Below are 21,742 nucleotides of genomic sequence, written 5' to 3' on the forward strand. Positions count from 1 at the left end.
GTAATATATGATTTTTTAATTATACCAAAGTAATATATGTTGATTTTGAATTTTTACCAAAGTAGTATATGTTATTTTAATATTTCCCAAAGTATTATATGATGTTTTTTAATTATCCCAAAGTTATATATGTTGTTGTTTTTTATTATCCCAAAGTAATATATGTTGTTATTTTTTTTAATTATACGAAAGTAATATATGGTTTTTAATCATACTAAAGTAATATTTTTTAATTATACCAAACTAATATATGTTTATTAATTTATACCAAAGTAATAAATGTTGTTTCTTTTATTAAACTGAAGTATTATATGATCTTTTTTTTAATTATACTAAAGTAATATATGTCGTTTTTGAATTATACCAAAGTAATATACATTGTTTAAATGTACAAATGTACCCTGCGTAAACTTTACCGGAGTTTTGATTTGAATTTTAAAACAATATAACTAGAAATAATCATTTCGGATGTGTGGAGATAACAGAGGTCTAGTGGTTAACGGCACGAACTGATGACCTTCGTGTTCCAAGCTCGAATACAGTTACTCCCAAAATATCACTTTAATTTAAAATATTGGCAACCTTCTCTTTCTACCTCTCATAAGTACCTGATGTATTTCTAGAAAGAATTTTCACTAATAAAATATTGGGGAAACTAGTGCCAACAATAAAATCTTCATTCAATATTATGCTGATTTGGAATGTAAAAAAATAAATCGCTTTTATTATACCATTGATAACAGAATTCTATCAACACATCTATTGTGTATATATGTAATAGAATAATTAGACCACAAATGAAGCATACGTAATATTTGAGGTCCTTAGAAACTGTCTATATTAAATGATATGAATATAGTCTGATATATTTAAAAAAAAGATTTTTCGCTTTTAATCTGTTAGATAGTTGCTTATGGACAACATGTCTATTACTGGTTGGGTTCATCCTGTTGGCATTTAAAAATTCGTCATAGAAGAGCACTATCCTTATTCAAAATGTCGGTCAGAGAATGACTAGCAGTGTCAGAAATTTCGTGAAAACTATTGAATAATTCCACCCGCTATCTTTCGAAGCTTATAACTCCTCGAAAAATGTAATTCAAGCCCTAATTTTTTTCAATTAAAGGAGCAAGGACCAAGGTTTCATAAAAAAATAAACAAACAACGTGTTTTTTTTAAAAAAAGGTTTAAAACTTCGGACTTTACAGGTAAATTTCTAAAAAACACAACGTTTTTTTTGTTTTAAATTTGAATATATTATCTATTGATCTTTTATCTTCAATTTGTGATATATAAAACTTTGGTACATGAATTAATTATTTACTTTTTAATAGACATTTGAAAATGGGGTGGCATGAATTAAAAAAAACGTTTGTCTAAAATATTATATTCGGTTTATTGGAAAGAGCATAAAATTTCACATTGACCCTGAAAATATCGTAAAAATAGAACCAATAGAAAAATTTTGATAGATTTTTAAATTTTAAAAATTGAAAAATACTGAACTCGTAACATTCAATTAATTTCATTGCTGTTTTTTTTAAGTAAAAAAAAATATTTCTATTACTTTTAAAACAACGTTAATAGTTTATTTTGGAAGTATAATCCATAAAGAAAATAAACAACCCACCTTTAAAAGAGAAATTAGGAGTTTTTTATATTTTATTTGCAGTTTCGTGTTAGAGATGTAAAATTTTCCTACAAAAATTCTGATACACCTAGAGAATTACTTAACCAAATCTTAAATGCAGTATTTTTTAATTATAATAAATTTGATTTTAATAAAAAATATAGTTTCGTGTTTAAAATGTAATTGAGTCGTTGACTTAACTTTATCGAATGTAGGACATCGATATCAATGATGAACTTTGTACATTTGAAAATATAACGGCTTGTCGTGAAAATGCATAATTAGTTGTTCTTCACGCATTCACATATCACGTGTCTTTTAGCATAAGTATGTACGTTTGAAATAGAATGTTTGCTGATGTGTACCGTCGTGCAATGAGGCCATAAATGGATGCTAATATTTAATGCTGCTAAAACTAAGCCTCGTTTTTTTAACAACCAGAAAACTTTCTCAGCCAACGATTATCATGATAACACTCTACTCCAGTGCTCATTCCTCAAACTCATTTGCTAAACATTCAAAGGTAAAGGAATTTGAACAAATATATCCATGACTTTTTCAAGGATTTTGCAAAGAAGGTGGGCTCCCTCTACCGTGCTAGAAAATTATTTACGCTAGAGAGTATCCTATATCTTTACAAAGCAACAATTCAACCGTGGGCTGCGTATTGTTGCCTCATTTAAAAGTTACGTCTACGATTAGTATTTCCCTCTTACACAAGGTCCAAAACGGAATCTCCAATCTAATAAGTCCCGCGTTATCGGCCAAGCTCCAATATCTGTCATATCGCCGCAATATTGCATCCTATACAAGTACATACACAGAATCAACTCTGATGAAATCGTGGAACTTGTACCCCCTTGACGTAAATACTTTCGACAAAACCGACAAGCAGCAAAATCACACGCCTTCAGTTTTGAGGTCTTTAAATACCGAAAAGTCATCTACTCTTATAGTATCTGCCTTCGAATTACTAAATTTTGAAATTCTCTCCGTTTACTACTTCCCTTGCTGGACTGAGAGGCAGAAGTTTTAAATGTAATTTCAACAAACATTTCGCTGCTCGAATCACCGCAGTCTCCTGTTGGGCGTTATCTAAAATAGTAACCGTTTGAGATCAAAATTAGCAAAATACATAATAATAGTAATAATTATAACTAGTGGAACCTGTGGAAATTCCACAAAATTAGCAAAATACATAATAATAGTAATAATTATAACTAGTGGAACCTGTGGAAATTCCACAAGGGACTCATTCACATGTAATATATTGATATTGCCATTCTGTAGATGTTTAGCGTAAATGGAAATTCTCTAGTATTATTGTAGCTCTTTTGTTAAAACTGCAAAATTATATATCTAAGCTAGCAGAAACTCCTGGCGTAGCCCGGTCGTAAAGTACGTTTAAGTATGATATTTTAATTCTTGCAGATTTCGTATATATTATTATAGAGTTAATCTTCTGTTGATTTTTTTAATATATTATAAAGTTGCGATTTTAGAAATAAAAACATACATACCAGTGACTTAAGTGCATTAGATTGAATCGAAACCGAAACCATATATATATATATATATATATATATATATATATATAAGTTTAGTTTCTTCTGCGATAATCGAAACAGAAACCAAAACTTATGAAGAATTCTTGGTACAATTATTTATTACAAGAAATGGAAATCCATAACAATTACACGACTGTCACCTGGATGTAAGTGTGACACACAAAATAAATAACACACACGCTATCTTATTAATGTATAGATGATGATGATGATGATGATTATGATATTATTATTATTATTATTATTATTATTATTATTATTATTATAGTATTAATAAAGAAGAAGAAAAAGTGGAAGAAGAAGAACAAAAACTCCTCGCAACTAAACTATATAGTAGAAACCTAATTAAAGTAATAAACACGTGGGCAGTGTAACTACTGAGATACTCTGGGCTGTTTATAAGTTAGACCAAAGAAGAACTGAGGAATCTCAATTAGAAGACTAGGAAACTCATGACAATGCACATTGCATTACACATTAAAGAATGATACTGACCGACACTATGTGAAAAGGAAAGACGAAGGAAGAGAGTTTGTTTGTAAAGAAGGCTGACAAAAAAGGAATGACATAATGCAGAACACCGAAAGAATAATTACTGCAGTAAGAGGCTCTAAAAAAATCAAACAAGATAGAAAAAAGGGTCGATGAATAAAACAAGGAAAGAAAAATCGGAAGAGAAACAACTACATGTACGATTTATAAGAATAACAAAAGATGAGACTAACGAAAACATTTAGACATGGCTACAAAAGGGAACCCCAAACAGGAAAACTGAATCTCTAATAACAGCTGCAGTCTGCACAAGTAACGTGAATAGAACAAGACAAAAGAAAACAGCAAATGCAGACACTGCCGACAAAGAGGCGAAACAATAGTTCAAAATAGACTTCGTAGCCTCGTAGGAGATGTCCTTTTCTCCTCCTTACAACCTCTATCTCACAGAAGAGATGTTGCGAGTTTGTCTCTGATGTATCGTTATTTTAATGGAAAGTGTTCAACTGAGCTTCAATCTATGGTCCCCCCTCGCCAAACTTTCACAATAAACACTCGTCTAGCTGTAAACACTATCAATAATTTCCCCCACTCTTTATCTGTGCCTAAACCTAAACATAGATTCCATGAACAAAGCTTCTTTCTTAGAACTGCACGCCTGTGGAATTGTCTTCCGTTTTCCTGCTTTCCGGCTGACTACAATATGGTTATGTTCAAGTCTAATGTAAATAAGTTCTTGATGAGCCGTTCCATATAAGTTATTAAATTTACCAAATTTTCATTACTAATGATTACTATATTGACCAACTTCTACTGTACACTCTTTAACCCTTATCCTTGAGTGGCCTCTTAGCCTTGATAATGTGGTGATGCCTTTGTAAAAAAAAAAAAAAAAAAAAAAAAAGTGAATGCAGCAAACTAGCCTAAAAGAATATAAAAATAGACACGATCAAGTGGGCAACACAGTACACTGGCAATTATGCATCTTGAATATCCAGACAAATAGTACAAGCTCAAACCGGCGGCAGTACTAGAAGAAGAGAGGCACAAGGCCTTATGAGACATGGATATCTTACCCATCCAAGCTAAAGAAAAAAAAACGGATATCATAATAGTTAACAAGAATGAAAAGTCCTTCCAGATTGTCAATTTTACCGTTCCAGTAGACCACACAATAAGGATAAAAAAGACGGTGAAGCAGAGTAAATACACGAAACTGGCCACAATGCTCAAAGGAATCTGGAAAATGAATAAAGTAAAGATAACACTATTAATAGTAGGAGCGCTGTGAACAATACAGAAAAAATTTTGAAAAAAGAATGGGAGAACGATGGCTGAAAAGATACAACGGATTTCAGTAATGAAAGTGCAGAAATATTAAAGAAACCCCTTGAATGTGGAGACTAACACAAATGAACTACAGATACACATTGGACATACAGAAACGGCTTCAGAGGTAAAACACAAAAGAGCCTAACATTGAATCATAAAAACTGAAGCCGTATAATTGTAAGGAACAATCCCTTGCACCCCTGTCTTCTGCCGTCACTTTTTTGTGCATATCATCATAAACTGGCGCTACACCCAATAAGTTAAGAGGGTCAAGGAGGATGGAAAGACCGAGGAGAGAAAGTACATTCCAGACCTCCGCTGGATATGTACAAAGAGGACTGGGACCTTGAGGAAGCTTATTGCCACTCGAATTCCAGTGAAGACCAGTGCTCGCTGTCAACGAGATGAGAAATCAATGGTAAGCGACCGTTGCGATAACGCAAATTCTTTTGCAAAGGTTCTCGACAGAGGTTGAGAGTATTGAAAATCTGGGGAGACGTGTTGTTACTTAGACTCCAGAGAATACCACAAATTGTTTTCAAATAGCAACCTTTGATGATGGTCTATGTGACTTCCCATAGTGAGTAAAAAGATAAATAAATAAATAAAATAATAATAATAATAATAATAATAATAATAATAATAATAATAGGAACAATTCCGAAAACTTTGAAAAAAGAATGGGAGGAATTGGAATCATGGGGACGACTGAAAAGATACAATGAATAACAATAATGAAAACGGCTGAAATATTAAGGAAAACCCTTGACTGCGGGAGCTAATACACATGAGCCACACGCGCGGACCAGACGAACTGCTGCAGAGACAAAGCATAAAGAAGCGTCACAATGAACAAAGAACATAGAAGATACATATCTATAAGTTCTCTATTCCTCTCCTATCCCTTCTACTATCCCCTCCTATTACCCAATCACAGCCCCCCCCCCACAAAAGAATGATGCCAAATAGCCGAGAAGGGTCAAGTATGATGGAGAGAACACTAACCAGACCTCCGCTGGTGCGAAGAGAACTGGGACCTTGGGAAGGCTTATTGTCACTCATATTTCAGTGGAGATCAATAGCCGCTGCTAGCGAGAGATCGATGGCCGGCGGCTATTGCGATAATGCAACTTCATTTGCAAATGTTATCAGAAGAGGTGAAGAGCACTGGAAAACTGGGGAGACTTGTTGTCACTCAGCTTCCAGAGAACACCGCAGGCAATTTTCAGGGAGAGATTGTTTATGACCTGTATGAAAGCTCCTTGCAATTACGGCAACAATTGTCTTGCTTTAATTTTTTGTTTTTAGTGTTTTTTAATTTAGTCTTCATGTCAGGTTTTTTCAGTTGTTTTGTAACAATGATGAAGATGCCGATACGAAGTTGGGTCAGGTTCTGAATATGTACCAATGTTCGTTAATCTGTCATGCTTAAGTTTAAAATACCATTTTCGTTATCTGCCACATTTAAGGTTAAAATAGCATTGCCGTTGGTCTGTCACGCTGAAGTATAAAATAGCATTGCCGTTGTTTTGTCAAACTTCATACCACTAAAGTAGCGCTTGTTTTAGAAATGACCTTGTCGTTGAAGTCACTTTGATATGCAATGGTTGAAATAGCTTACCAGATAATCTTTCATATCCAGTTTTGAAATAGCCTTAATATCCGTCTATCTGTCACACTTAAGCTTAAATTGCCGTATTTATCGAATGGGCACATCTTAAGAATTTCTTTTCTTGTGAGTTTTCGCCTTCGGCTGTCTATCTGAAGTGTTCTACGTTAATAGGTCGCAATGCTTGTCACGCCAATTTTTAAATATCATTTTATTTAAAGTTCATTTGAAGATGCTTCGTTATGACACTAATCGCACGATTAACGCACAATGGCCTACTTTATAAAAATCCACCAATGAAACCACGTGACCTAATAATTAAAATCACGCTTATTCACGCCGAAGCACATGTTTCTAAACGCCGATTATTTACATTTCATAACGGACTCTCGCACTGGCATTGTTGTTGTTGTAGTTGATATTGTTAGCAGAAGACTACGGACTTTTCGAAACCGAATTTGTTAATCAAATATTTTCTCCGTATTTCCCTTTTTTAATCGCAAATTAATTTACTTGCGTTAAAAGATCAAAAAGAAAAAAATATGGTTTTCGGTCGCCATCCTACAGCCATTGGTGGGAGAACCCATCTCTTTACAATGTGGGAACATGGTTTCACTGGAGTCATCTACATGTTAATAGGTAAGTCCTTAGAAATGTTGAATCGTGTGTTCAAGTAGCAGTTGTAATATTAGTAATAATAATACTGCGAGAAACAGTAAATCTATGAAGTAATGTACATTTTTTTTTCATTTTTTTTTTTTTTTTTTTCGTCAATTTTTCCAACTTTTCAATTTTATCAAAAGCAAACTCCCTCTACGGTGTTTTATTACGTTTGCCGTATTCCCCTTCTCTCTCTCTCTCTCTCTCTCTCTGTTTCCCGCTTGCTTTCTCCCACCTTCTTTCTCCGCACGCACGCGCACACACATATATATATTTATTTATATATATGTACATATAGATATAAATATATATATATATAAATATATAAATATATATATATATATATATATATATATATATATATTTATATATATTTATATATATATATATATGTACACACACACACACATATGTGTGTGTGTGTGTGTGTGTGTGTTTTTATTTTTCTTCCTTTGAAGATTGTAATGCCGGGTATGGGGGCAGCAAAACCAGCTGCCAACATTGCCCCGCTTTTTTATTGAAACCAACCGAGAGCTCTTTTTAGTATCCTCGCTGTTCCCTTAAGTGTAGGCACCGCCAAAACTGGGGGGGGGGGCAGGTCAGTACTTTTTGACGGGCCGTCTTTTTAAAAATCTACCAAAAATCAGATAAGTATCCGATTAATACGAAATTTTCAGCGATTATTAGGAGAAGAATGAACTTTATAACAGTGTACTTATTTTTCATAAACGATATTTATATATATATTTTTTTGCTTACAACCCCCCTTGTTTTGAAGTGGGAACAAATATGCTTAAAATAATCATCTGAAACTGAACAAAACATATTGTGTTGTTGTAAGGGACAGAATTATAGATTAAAAAAAAAAATTGTTTGCATACCTTATTTTGACGTCTGAATATCAGAACTTCGATTGTGTTTAATTATCCCGCTTTTGAGTTTTGAAGTGTGAAATTCGGTGAATATGTTGAGTAAAATAATTAATTTAAGTTAAGCAAAACAAAAAAAATTTTTTTTTAATATTTATACGAAAAAAGCCATTTTAAAATTTTTGATAAATAAATTAACAATTTTTTTAGCGAGCCGAATAATGCATGACCATTATTAAACAGGACATGCTTTGAATAATCGATACAAAAAAAAAATTCGATAAATGTTGTGCCCTTTGTGTTAAAAATAGCATCATTTTTTTCGATCCCGTTTGAAAACGTTTGCCGCCTTTCTACTACGGTAGACCAAACGCGCTGAAATAATTTTTTTTATTCTGCTTTAAATTGCCCCCCCCCCCATTTTGGGGAGCCTGACCCCCACACACATACAAATTAAAAACCAAACTCATACAAATGGTCACCCATCTGGTACTGGCCAGCCTCAGCTTAATAATACATTGAAATTTTCGTCACTGAAAAATAAGTTTTTTTGGCCTGTTTGGTCTTCCATAGTTTTCTTCTTATAAAAAGCAAACGTAAACAGAGTCGATCTCGACTCTGCATCGATGCGAAATATCTGGTTACCTATATGAATAAGTGGAATTATTTGAAATTCAGGTACTTATATTATAATATTTTTGCATATTCTCTTAGAAAATCATCCTAAATCTTAGTTAGACAATAAATAAATAAATGAATTATTTCAAAAACCTTTTTTTTTTAAATATTTAAGTACGTTTTTTGTGCAAGACAAAAAATGCCAATTGTTAACTTTTTGGGAAAATTTAACATTTAAAATTGAATTAAAAATAGTAGAAAAAGTTTTACATTATTCTGTTTTCTATATGATAAAATTCAGGGTTTTATCTTTCTGGAAAAAAAAAGTTACTCAGAAATAATGGATTTTAATAAATGTAATTTAGTTTTAAAAAACAACAACAACTTGATTTTGCGGCCATTTTTGGCGGTGCCTACTTAAGTGCAATTGTCTGAATCTCTTTTGCACTTGGTTCACCAGGAATATTAGTTAGGTAGGACTTCAGGTTCTTCTTGTGTGTGTGTGTGTGTGTGTGTGTGTGTGTGTGTGTGTGTGTGTGTTTAAAGGTTATGAGGGTTTTTTGGAGCATAAAAAATGATTTTACTTTTTGTATTTAATATTTTTATTGTTATTTTTTATATTTCAAGCGGACCTCTGCTCTTGGTCACAAAAGTATCGAATGTAAAAAAAACAAAAACAAAAACAAACCGTTGAATGAACTGGAGATTTGTAGCGTGAACAGCGTTCATTCCTAGCAATCATGTTCGAAAAAGTTCACGTGAATTATTTTAGCCGTTTGTGGAAGAAGATTGTGTTTTTTTTAACGGTAAAAATAATGTAAACGGTAAAGAATAATGTAAAATATTGTAATAATGTAATGAATAATAATAATAATAATAATAATAATAATAATAATAATAATAATAATAATAATATAATAATAATATAATAATAATATAATAATAATAATAATATAATAATAATAATAATAATAATAATAATAATAACTAGCAGGCAGGACCCGTGGAAATTCCACGGTAGTTAAAATCTTTTAAAACACATCAGTAAGAAATTCCTTATAAAAATTAACGTATGGAAGCAAGTAGAACAAACAAAGAACTTTAGTTTAAAACTTTTATTGAAGGTCAATGCGATCGTAACTGATGCTGTTGATATTGTCAGGAAGTGCTGGTGATGATTGAGGCGGTGACAGGGACGTCGATCAGCTGCTTGGAGTGAGAATAGTGGTCAGTCAGCAGGTTCTTGGGAGTCAGATTGTGAATTTAAAAAACTGTGTGACATTGCTGACATCGATTTTGTGCAAGTTCTGAGTTATTTAATATTTCAGGACATTTTGGATTACATGTGTAAGTAATGAATAGGTCACAGAAAACTGCCATTGCATCTTGATAAAGCTGTTGTAGATTCCTAGGACTTTCTGTAAGTGTAGTTGGTAGAATAACTGGTACACCAGGATAACCATCTTCATTCATTGCTAAATGATCCATTAAGCCATAATATTGAGCAGCTCTTAGTTGACTTTGATGGCTTTTAATGAAGTTAAATAAGCAACTGTCAACTTTTACATATGCGATAGACTTTTCTATTTATTTTGAATTTTATTCAATGAAGATTTGGAAATTCACAAATATTTTTTAAGTCGAATTATTGATATAGATTTCAATTAATGCATCACAACTTCCTGATAATATAAATAGAACACTTTGAATTTTCTGTACAAAAGTTTTTTCCATAAAAACATTGTAATCTGTTATAATATTCAGATTCTTGTGTATTACATGCATAGAAAATGAAGTGTTTCTGTAAATCTTACGAACTACAGTTAACTTTTGATTTTTCGATAATCAAAATGATGTGAGGTAGGTTATACCTATCAAATTTATTGTCAATGTTATATAGTTAAGTAAGCTGGGTAATTGGCTATAAAGTAAGTTATTCCGAACTTTGATCTAACATTTTAATTAAAAAAAAATAGCTTAACATTTTCTTGTATCTTTTTTTTATATATATTAAGAAAAATGTAAGCATCATGCTGAAATAATAAAATGCCATTCTTAATAAGGGGAGAGGGTTTGACTATTCTAAACCTCCACCTAAATAACAATTTATCGAAAAAAATGTTTAAAATGTTATTGTATCTTTTTTATAATTTTTGTTAAATAAGAAATATCAATAAACTTTGATAGCACTATTGTAAGAATCATGCTGAAAACCATTCTTAATATGAGGAGGGGGGGTTAACTATTCTGAAACTTCACCTAACAATGTAAAAAAAAAAAAGGGAAAAATATATGTATGAACAATAAATATTTCTTCAGTTAAATAAAATGTACTGTAAATCTTTAAATAAGGAATAAATATTTATTTAAACCATAATTATTGAAACAAAGTATTTTACTGCATAAAAACCGGTTATGGAGAGAAGGGTTAACTATTTTGAACCTTCACCTAAATAGCGATTTAATGAAAAAAAATTTAATGGTCTTGTATCTTTTTTTTATAATTTGTTTTAAAATAAGAAAAAAAAAACGGTAAATATCCAGATACGCTACTACAGAACACCGACCACTCTAATTTGTTTTTTTTTTTTATAGGTAATTGAGGTCGCTGACAACGAATCTGATAGTCAAACTTGGGGCAAATTTACCGTTTGCATGGTATTTACCCCTGAACCCACGACCTACTTTCCACCATTTTGCAGCTTCCGTTTATGCTACGCGCGTGCACGTTGTAGCATAAATGACGGCTTCACCAAGCAAACTATGTTGGGGTAGCGGATTTTTTTTTCCAGGACATAGAATTTTCTAATTTTCAAAAATACATTATAGCACTTTTTGGGTGGAAAAATTAAAATTAGCTGAAAAAGAAATAAAACAAGGAAAGGAAAGCACTCCAAATTGGAGTAGGGGGGGGTAATTTATCTGTTTTTTTTTGTTTTTTTTTACCTGTAACGCGCGCCCCAACATCACATCCGCCCCCCCCCCCGCTCGCGCCCCCAATGTACACAGTAAAATCTTCGGAAAATGTTAAATGGTGTTCTAATTGGTAAATGTCGGTGCGTTACTTACGGAAAAACGTTTAACTAAACTGCAAAAGCACCTATTAAGCCACATAAGTTCTATAATTGAATCCCCCCCCGCAAAAAAAGAATGAAAAACATAAAGATGTTTGGTGCTTATGTTTTTGTAAACCACATTAAAAACTACGCGAGACAAAAAAAAAAAAAGTCCCCCAATTTGTTGTACTTTTCTTTAACTGTAAGTCATTAAAAAAATGTCAGTCCGTAATTTTTTGATTGGTACGGAATGGTACGCCATGTGAGAAGGCAGTTTGCTAGGTGAAGCAAGCCGTCGTTCATGCTGCAGCGCACGCGCGTAGCGTAAACGGAAGCTGCAAAATGGTGGAAAGTTATTCGTGGGTTCGGGGGTTAATACCATGCAAACGGTAAATTTGCCCCAAGTTTGACTATCAGATTCGTTGTCAGCGACCTCAATTACCTATTAAAAACAAATTAGAGTGGTCGGTGTTCTGTAGTAGCGTATCTGGATATTTACCAAAAAAAACTTTGATACCGCTATTGTAAGAATTATGCTGAAAGCCATTCTTAATATGGGGAGGGGGGTTAACTATTCTGAAACTTCACCTAACAATGTAATAAAAATAATGGAAAAATTCTTCAGTTAAATAAAATATACTGAAAATCTTTAAATAGGAAATAAATATTTCTTTAAATAAATTAATAACTATGTAAACAACGTGGCTCAGCTTCAGCTTCACTGAAGCTGTATAAATGTTACAAAATTACTCAATTCGGCATTAAATAACACGAAAAAGGATTGATATGCCGTAAAACAAAAAAGAACAAGACGTAAAATATGTTTTGACTCTGTGTATTTGCGAAATGTGACTTTTTTTATTTAATAAAGTCATTATTGACTTTTGTAACATTTATTTCTAAACATATTTTTTGTTGTGTAAATAAAAAGTAAATAAAAAACATAAAGTGGCACAGTAAAAAAAAAACGTACTCGCAGCGTTAAATGTAAAAAAATATATTTATTACTGAATAAAATAGAATAAGCCTTTCTACGATAATAAACAGAAGACATCGTTAAAAATGTAAGTGAAATACTATACGATACCATCTATGCATAAATTATTGCATAATTGCCTTTAAAATAATCCGGAACCATGAAAAAAAATAATAATAACTGTCTATTTAGACAGTAATTATTATTATTTTTTTTTTTCGGGAACTTTTGGGAAATAAAAGGGGTTACTGATTTTTAACTGATAAAGATTGAACAATAAAGGGAGATAATTCACATTAATTAATGTTTGCGATGATGGTGACGCGTTTCATTAATTAATGTTTGCGATGATGATGACGTGACACCGTACGTACAAGTAAATTAATATATAGATAATAATAATAATATAATTAATATTAGTTAATAATCAAATGACAATACAAATAGTCTCGGTCCTGAAAACAAATTGTCTCAGTCCCGAAGGAATTCTCATACACAGAACGAGGATAATATCAGAGCAGGTACTTAAACGTATGTGATTTTGGCTCGAAAGTCACTCTGTGTGTATTGATAATAATGACAATATTTATAAATATTATTATTATTATTATTATTATTATTATTATTATTATTATTATTATTATTATTATTATTATTAATAATAATAATAATATTGATAATAATAATGATAATAATAAATAATATTTATATTTAAACCATAGACCAATTGTAGATTTTACATAAAAACATGCGCATAATAGTACAGATATATATATATATATATATATATATATATATATATATATATATATATATATATATATATATATATATATATATATATATGCATGCACAATTAACATATTGTATTGATAATAAAGACAATATTTATAAAGAGACTATTATTATTATTATTATTATTATTATTATTATTATTATTATTATTATTATAAATATTATTATTATCATCATCATCATCATTATTACTACTATTATTTTCGTTATACCTAACCTTCTATCTGCACCATTTTCCTATATATACACCATTTTCATATATATATATATATATATATATATATATATATATATATATATATATATATATATATATATATGTATGTATGTATGTATGTGTATATATATATATATATGTTTACATCTCTGTTTACATCGTTAACTTCATATCCCTACTTATTCACTCACTTTATTTTATACATGTCTTTAAATAGTAATTGATATTTGTGTTTGACTATATAAGTATGTGCATATGCGCCTATATATATATATATGTATGTGTTTATATGGGGATGTGTATGCATATATCTGTATATATATGGTTTTATATTGTTTATATATGTGTATATATATGTGTATGTGCATTCCTGTCCATGTAATGCATAATTATGTTGATGTGCACATCTTTGTGCTGCCTTACATGCTCTTCTAGTTTGTTTTATGCTTATATATATTTGTATATGTATGTATATGTATATATGTGTATTTATGTGTATGTGTATTTGTATATTATGTATGTATATGTGCATATGTATATATATATATATATATGTGTGTATGTGCTTATGTGTATATATGGTATGTGTGTACATGTGCGCATATGGGTATGTGTGCATGCATGTATGTATACATATGGGTGCACGTATGCATGCCTGGACCTGTACATGTTATTTTACGAATATACATTTGTATCGATATATATGCGTGTATGTGTGTACATGCGTGCGTATCTGCTTATGCATATTATTATTTATATATGCATTATGTGTATGGAGGTGCATATATTATATACATATGGTCGTTGAATATGACTGTGTATTGGTATGTATGCGTATATATGGGTGTTAATTGTGCATGCATATGTATATATATATATATATATATATATATATATATATATATATATATATATATATATCTGTACTATTATGCGCATGTTTTTATGTAAAATCTACAATTGGTCTATGGTTTAAATATAAATATTATTATTTATACTATTATTATTATCATTATTAATCTTATTATTATTATTATTATTATTATTATTATTATTAATAAGAATAATAATAATAATAATAACATTAATAATAATAATAATAATAATAATAATAATATTTATAAATATTGTCATTATTATCAATACACACAGAGTGACTTTCGAGCCAAAACCACATACATTTAAGTACCTGCTCTGATATTATCCTCGTTCTGTGTATGAGAATTCCTTCGGGACTGAGGCAATTTTCCTTCAAGGCCGAGACTATTTTTATTCTCATTTAATTATAAACTAATATTAATTTTATTGATTTTATTATTATTATTATTATTATTATTATTATTATTATTATTATTATTATTATTATTATTATTATTATTATCATTATTATTCATAACTAATAATTACATTATTTTTACCGTTTAACAATTTCATTTTTATTCCATTATACATAGTGAAATCAATTGCGTCTCATTTCTGCCGTTTGAATTAAACGCTTTTACGTTGCAACATTTAAAAAAATATTAAAAAACACAATCTTCTTCCACAAACGGCTAAAATAATTCACGTGAACTTTTTCGAACATGATTGCTAGGAATGAACGCTGTCCACGCTACAAATCACCAGTTCTTTCAACGGTTTTCTTTTTCTTTTTCATTTCGATACTTTTTGTAACGAAGAGCGGAGGTCCGCTTGAAATATAAAAAATAACAATAAAAATATTAAATACAAAAAGTAACATCGTTTTTCATGCTTCCAAAATCCCTCCTAACCTTTATATATATATATATATATATATATATATATATATATATATATATATATATATATATATATATATATATATATATATATATATATATATATATATTTCGGCAGCAAGTCATTGCTCCAGCACGTCTCATTGAACATTGTAGTCTTTGTTGTTGTTGTTTTCTTTTTCTTTTAGTCTTGGCGTATTTATTTTTTTTTTATTGGTTATAAAGTTGGGTGCAGGAAGGTTATGGGCGAATTATTTTTATTTTTTATTTCGATTTTCTAATTTTATAGTATATTTATTTAGTTGGTACTCCTGCAGTATTTTACCCACCGATTTCACGATCTTAGCCGAGCCCGAGCGTTGATCGACATCCGTCGGAAAACGCCGGAACATAGCGAGCGGTACGATACTCTATCAGCCAATCAGGGCGCTTCAAACGAACGCGCAGCAGACGAATAATTTTCATTGAAATTACACACATAGCGTTTCATTTCAGTTATTTTATTGTTCAAAGTAAAAATACACAGCCTTTCATTTCAGCTATTTAATTTAGCGATAAAAAAAAAGGAAGAACCATAGTCTCCATTTCGTGGATCCAATTACGAAGGCGACCACAAATCACGTCGAGAGGATGTGGAAAGAAGCCAAACAGAGAAACAAGCGAGAATGCGGTACCAACCGGGAGCTGTTGGAAACATATTTATACGAATTTATGTGGAGACAAAAATTTGGACACAACCCTTTTGTCTCCATAATAAATCAAATCGCGGAAGGCTACCCGGTTGGGAAGGAGCTTCTTTCCACATCCTCTGAAAACCCTTTGCTCCCTACTTTGCCTCTACAGTCAGTAGAAAATCTTCCAGTCGGCACTAAAGATAAACAGTAATTGTTGCCCCCCCCCTACAAACATTACTGGAAAAAAAAAAAAAAAACATTGTTGTTACTGTTTAATAACGTTTTGTTAAAAACAAACAAAAAAAAAACATTGAAATGTTTATTACTGTTGCTTACCCCTCCCCCCCCCAAAAAAAAGCTATCGGAAAACAAAATGAACCAAAAAAAAAAAAAATATATTCAACAAAATAAATTTATTTTACTTTAAAAAAACTTACGGTAAGTGTTTGTGATTTATTTTATCCAAATTTTTTGTATTAATTTTATCCATTTTGTTGTGTGAACTGCACGCCTGTGGAATTGTCTTCCGTTTTCCTGCTTTCCGGCTGACTACAATATGGTTGTGTTCAAGTCTAAAGTAAATAAGTTCTTGATGAGCCGTTCCATATAAGTTATCAAATTTACCAAATTTTCATTACTAATGATTACTATATTGACCAATTTCTACTGTACACTCTTTAACCCTTATCCTTGAGTGGCCTCTGGGCCTTGATAATGTGGTGATGCCTATGTAAAAAAAAAAAAAAATATATCTTTTCCTTGTAATGTTGTTGCTATTCACATACTTTTAGCGTTCTTGCACCGTAGCTCCGAATTTTCGGCTTTCGTCGGCGTTAACGCCGAAAGCGTTCGTCAACGCTCGGCTAAGATCGTGAAATCGGTGGGTAAAATACTGCAGGAGTACCATTTAGTTTCTTGTTAGTTATTAAATAGTGTTAGTATATTTGTCCCGGAGTTTAATGAGATCTGGTTAAAAAAGGGTTGTATTTTTTATAAGTGTGGCTTCTAGTAATTTTAGTCGTTGTGTGCAGTTGTTAACGTATCGAATTTTAGCATAGTTAGTTAAGATATTTCTAATGTCGGACAACTGTAGGTTTTTGTCATGGGATGTTAGGTGTTGTTTTATGGTAGTATTGTTAGCTCAATGGTACGTTAGTCGTCAGGAAAATGATCCAATTGTTGTATAAACAGAAACACAGCTCCCATAAAAGGACTCTTTACCATTGTGTCACATTTGAATGTAATTTGAATGTAATTTGAATGTCAAATCTAATTGAAATTACAAATATCTGCATCTCTATTCTTGTACACTCTGTTGCAATCAAGCATTCTTTCTTGTACCCCTCTGCATGGTTTACAAGTATTTTAATGGTCGAACTACACGTACTTGTACCCCCTCGACGTAAATACGTCCGATAAATTCGACATGCACCAAAGTCCCACCCATACACAGTAGAGAACCTTCTACTCTAATAGTTTCTTCCCCAGAACTGCTAGACTTTGGAATTTCCTTCCGAGTTCCTGCTTCCCCAAATGTACTTACATGCAGAAGTTCAAGTGTAATGTGAAAAAACATCTTGCTGCTCAACTCCCTACATGGTATACTTGCAACTTATGTCCCTGATAGTAAACCCCTACATCAAAGTGGCGTTGTGCCTTGTTTGGGGTGAAAATGTAATAAAAATCTAAAATATTTATACAAGTATGTGGAGTCTTCCTTTATACTCATAACGTTATATTTTGTCTTTTGTCTGTTTGGATGCTTAACTGTGTCCATTTTATCCTAGCTCAGTAAAGAAATAATATTTCTAAAATCAGACAACATTTACTTTCGTTTTTAATGAACAATGCTCTCCTTTTGAGAGGGAGGCTTGCTTTTTTTCTACATTAAAAATCAACTTGAAAGACAGATATAAACAGAGGCTGTAGAGAGTCTAACATAGGTGACCAGATATTTGTCACATTTGTTTTGAATTTGGTACTGATGTTTTTTTTTTTTATAACAGACATGCGTCTCTCTCTCTCTCTCTCTCTCTCTCTCTCTCTCTCTCTCTCTCTCTCTCTCTCTCTCTCTCTTGCTCATGTTTATACACAGGGATCTGTGGACAAATTTGTCTTTGGTTGACCATTGATAAAGAAGTATTTTTGTTTACTAGAAAAATAACAAAATCACCAGCCAAATAGCAAAGTTATTAGCCAAACACATGGAACAACTAAATGAGAATAATCTTGTCTAATGTGACGCTCATCAATTTTACAAAATTCAAGCATGGGTTTTACACTTTTGTGCTACAGAAAAATGTAGACTAGCTGCTAATTAAATAACGTTCATAATAATTCACGATTATAATTTTAATTAATCGTAATATATGAATGTGTATGATTGTGTTGTGCGTGTTCTCTACAGAGGAAAAGATTACAGAATGCAAATATTGTCTACACACAACAAAAAACAGCTGTGGAGACAAAAACCTTTTTAATGTTAAACATATATACTATTTTAATGAAATTTAAAGCCGATTGATAATTTTGCATTGGGAAAACGGTGAAAGATATACCGAAACTCTTAGTACTCTCTTATAAAAGCTATAAGCAGTAAACCGTCGAAAAATATCGAATATGTTCATGTTTTCATGTAAATCATATGTATACGATTTTCTGGTCAGACAATAAAAGTTGTGCCAAATCTCTACATGCCCGAACTTTGTCGAATCATTACGTGCTATTTTTAGGGGGTTTTCGGAGACAGAACACCATCTACCTTCACATACGTATATCCACTTTAAATGAAACTATAATTATAAGCCTTACGAATCAAAATTCTTGTATATATAAAATATTAACTTGTTTTCTTTACCGTCAATTCGTACTTGAGTCAAATGAATCATTTTAATACGTACATAATTGATAACGCTATTAATCACTATTGCTGTTGTCTGCATTTAATCAGTAGATTTATGACGAATCTGATGCGCTGAATCCAACAATCACATTTCAATCATGTGTTTTTACGATTTTGTTCACATGTACGCATGTGGAGCAATTAAAAAGAATTTGTTGGGGGTAAAATGCTATGTTGAATACTTGTTTGGATTGGAAATGATAAATTTAATTACAAGAAATAGTCAAGTCCGATAGTTCTGGGTGAATATATTTAAGAGATTTTAGTTTGAAGTCATAAAACTTTGAAATCCTCCAAAAAAAATGATGCTCAGCATTAACGAAGAATGACTGGCCTGTACAGGAGAAAATTGATGCCTAGCAACGAAAGGAACGCCATCAACAACACTCCGGTGAACAGAGACTTCCTAGCACTACATATCAAACTAGGCTTAATCAAGCAGTTTGCAAAGGCTCTGGACAAGGACGATGACTGTTTCACTTACTTGCATTTCCAAAATTGATCATGGAGAAGTTGAAAACTGGCATCTTTGATGTTCTTCGGGTCCGGCAGCTCCAGAGTTGGAAAACTTAATGAACGAAATGGAACTGGAAGCGTGAAAGATATTCCTTCTGGTAGTGAAGAACTTTCTTGGTTACGATAAGGCCAAAAACTTGTAAACAACATAGTAATTTCTTTCAGAAAGCTGGGTTGCAACATGAGCGTCAAGATGTACTACTTATATTCACATATGGATCGGTTTCCTGCGAATCTGGGTCCAATGAGTAACAAGCAGGGGAAGAGATTCGATTAGAATCTGAAAGTGATGGAGACCAAGTATCAGAGTCGCTAGGACGCAGTTATGATGCTTACTACTGTTTGAATTTGAAGATAGACCCTCTTACCGCTAAGTATCCCCGCAGTTCAAAGAAATTGAATTTCAAGCTCTGAAGTTTGGACAATGGTGAAGCATTATTTCCATGGCAAGTGCTCGTCTGAGCTCAAATCTTTGGTCTCCCCTCGCCAATATTTCACGAAAAACACCCGTCTAGCTGAAACCAGTCAATAATTTCCCCCACTCTATATCTGTGCCTAAATCAAAACGAAGATTCCATGAACAAAGCTTCTTTCTTAGAACTGCACGCCTGTGGAACTCTCTTCCGTTTGCCTGTTTCTCACCTAACTACATCTTGGATGTCTTCAAGTCCAACATAAACAAATTACTGATAAATCACCCCCTTAATAAGACACTTTATCAAATCTCCATTACTAACGATTACTACGATATTATCCCATTGATTACTGTACACGCAATAACCCTTATCCCCGAGTGGCTTCCAGGCCTTGATAAGTGGTGACTACCATGTAAAAAAAAAGGCAACATACAATTTACGTGTAGTTATCTTATCGATGCCCACCATTCAGTTTACATTAATCAATGTTTCGATCAGGTAATCAATATATGTTGCAAATGATTTTTCTCTCTTAAAAACATATTTAGGATGATATGCGTTGACAGAAATCAGCTGATAATCCCATACGAATCTAATCGTCAACAGCTCTAATTTTTATTTTTCAAATCAACTTCGCACAAAAACCTGATCTGATGGAGAGAAACGGTGCCATTTCCTGATCCGGCAGTGCAAAAGCTTCTTAAATCAGTTGTGGAAATCACGACAACGTTCAAAAAGTGAAAGACTGTTGCCCATTATAATGTTTATCGATTCATTTATCTACTTTTTACGCCTGCTTATGTTTGAATCCATGTTTTGATGAGAACTAACAGTTAATAAAACATGTTAAAAACACTTTGGAAAGAGTTAAAAACATATTTAATCTGAAAAGGAAACACTTGATAAGTGGATAGTCCTTAATCCGCACAGTTTCGAAGAAATACTTTCCTTCTCATCAGAGGGTAGAAATTAGCAAAATTCGGGATCGGATTTTGCATACAAAAGTATTTGATGAAATTGCAAGTAAATCAAAGATCTTACTTGATAACAAAAAGTGAAGCAGAGGGAATATGGTGAAGAAAAGGGTGATTACACGTGAATGGATGGTCTGTTTATGAAACCACATGTGATTTATTAGATCTTACTATATTTCTAAGATCTCGTATTTAGGTTCAAAATGAAAGCAAGATGGTATTCACAAACTCTAGAAGATGCTACTCATAAAATTCTAATAACTAGCAGGGCGTATGCACAGGCGTTGCCAGGTGGAAAGCACAAAACTGGAACAAATTCGGTGAACGAATTCAACCGCTTCTACAACAAATGAAACTATAATTATGTAGTTCATTATCGTAGACTGAGCTAATATGGTCCGGTTCTGTTTTCTGAAGTGGCAGTTGAGGTCCTCATTAATAGAAAACTATACCAAAAAGCATGTTAATTAACTTTTAAGGGAATGTGCTTCCTATAATGGAAAAATTAAATATTTACGAAGGAACATTTATGATAAAGTTTGCATATGTGCATGTCCGTTAATAAAAAAAAAATTAATGAATAAAGAATGTTTACGAAGACATAGTTCACTAAAGCATGCCACCATTAGTTCTGGTGTCTTTGCGATGAAGAAGAAACCATTTAAACTGAGATAAATT

General features: G+C 31.8%; 1 protein-coding gene across 1 annotated transcript in view; it reads left to right on the forward strand.

The window, feature by feature from the left end:
- The first annotated feature begins 6,987 nt into the window (after positions 1-6,987).
- The window catches only part of LOC145284972 (retinochrome-like), a 53,534-nt gene continuing 38,779 nt past the window's right edge, over positions 6,988-21,742 (forward strand). Inside the window, exon 1 of the mRNA XM_080134076.1 lies at positions 6,988-7,270. Within this exon, the coding sequence (XP_079990202.1) occupies positions 7,174-7,270 (97 nt within the window). The 5' untranslated portion in view covers positions 6,988-7,173. The remainder of the gene's footprint in view (positions 7,271-21,742) is intronic.

This window comes from Euprymna scolopes, chromosome 9 (genome assembly GCF_053919585.1).
Source record: "Euprymna scolopes isolate OS-2025 chromosome 9, ASM5391958v1, whole genome shotgun sequence".
Taxonomy (NCBI): Eukaryota; Metazoa; Mollusca; class Cephalopoda; order Sepiida; family Sepiolidae; genus Euprymna; species Euprymna scolopes.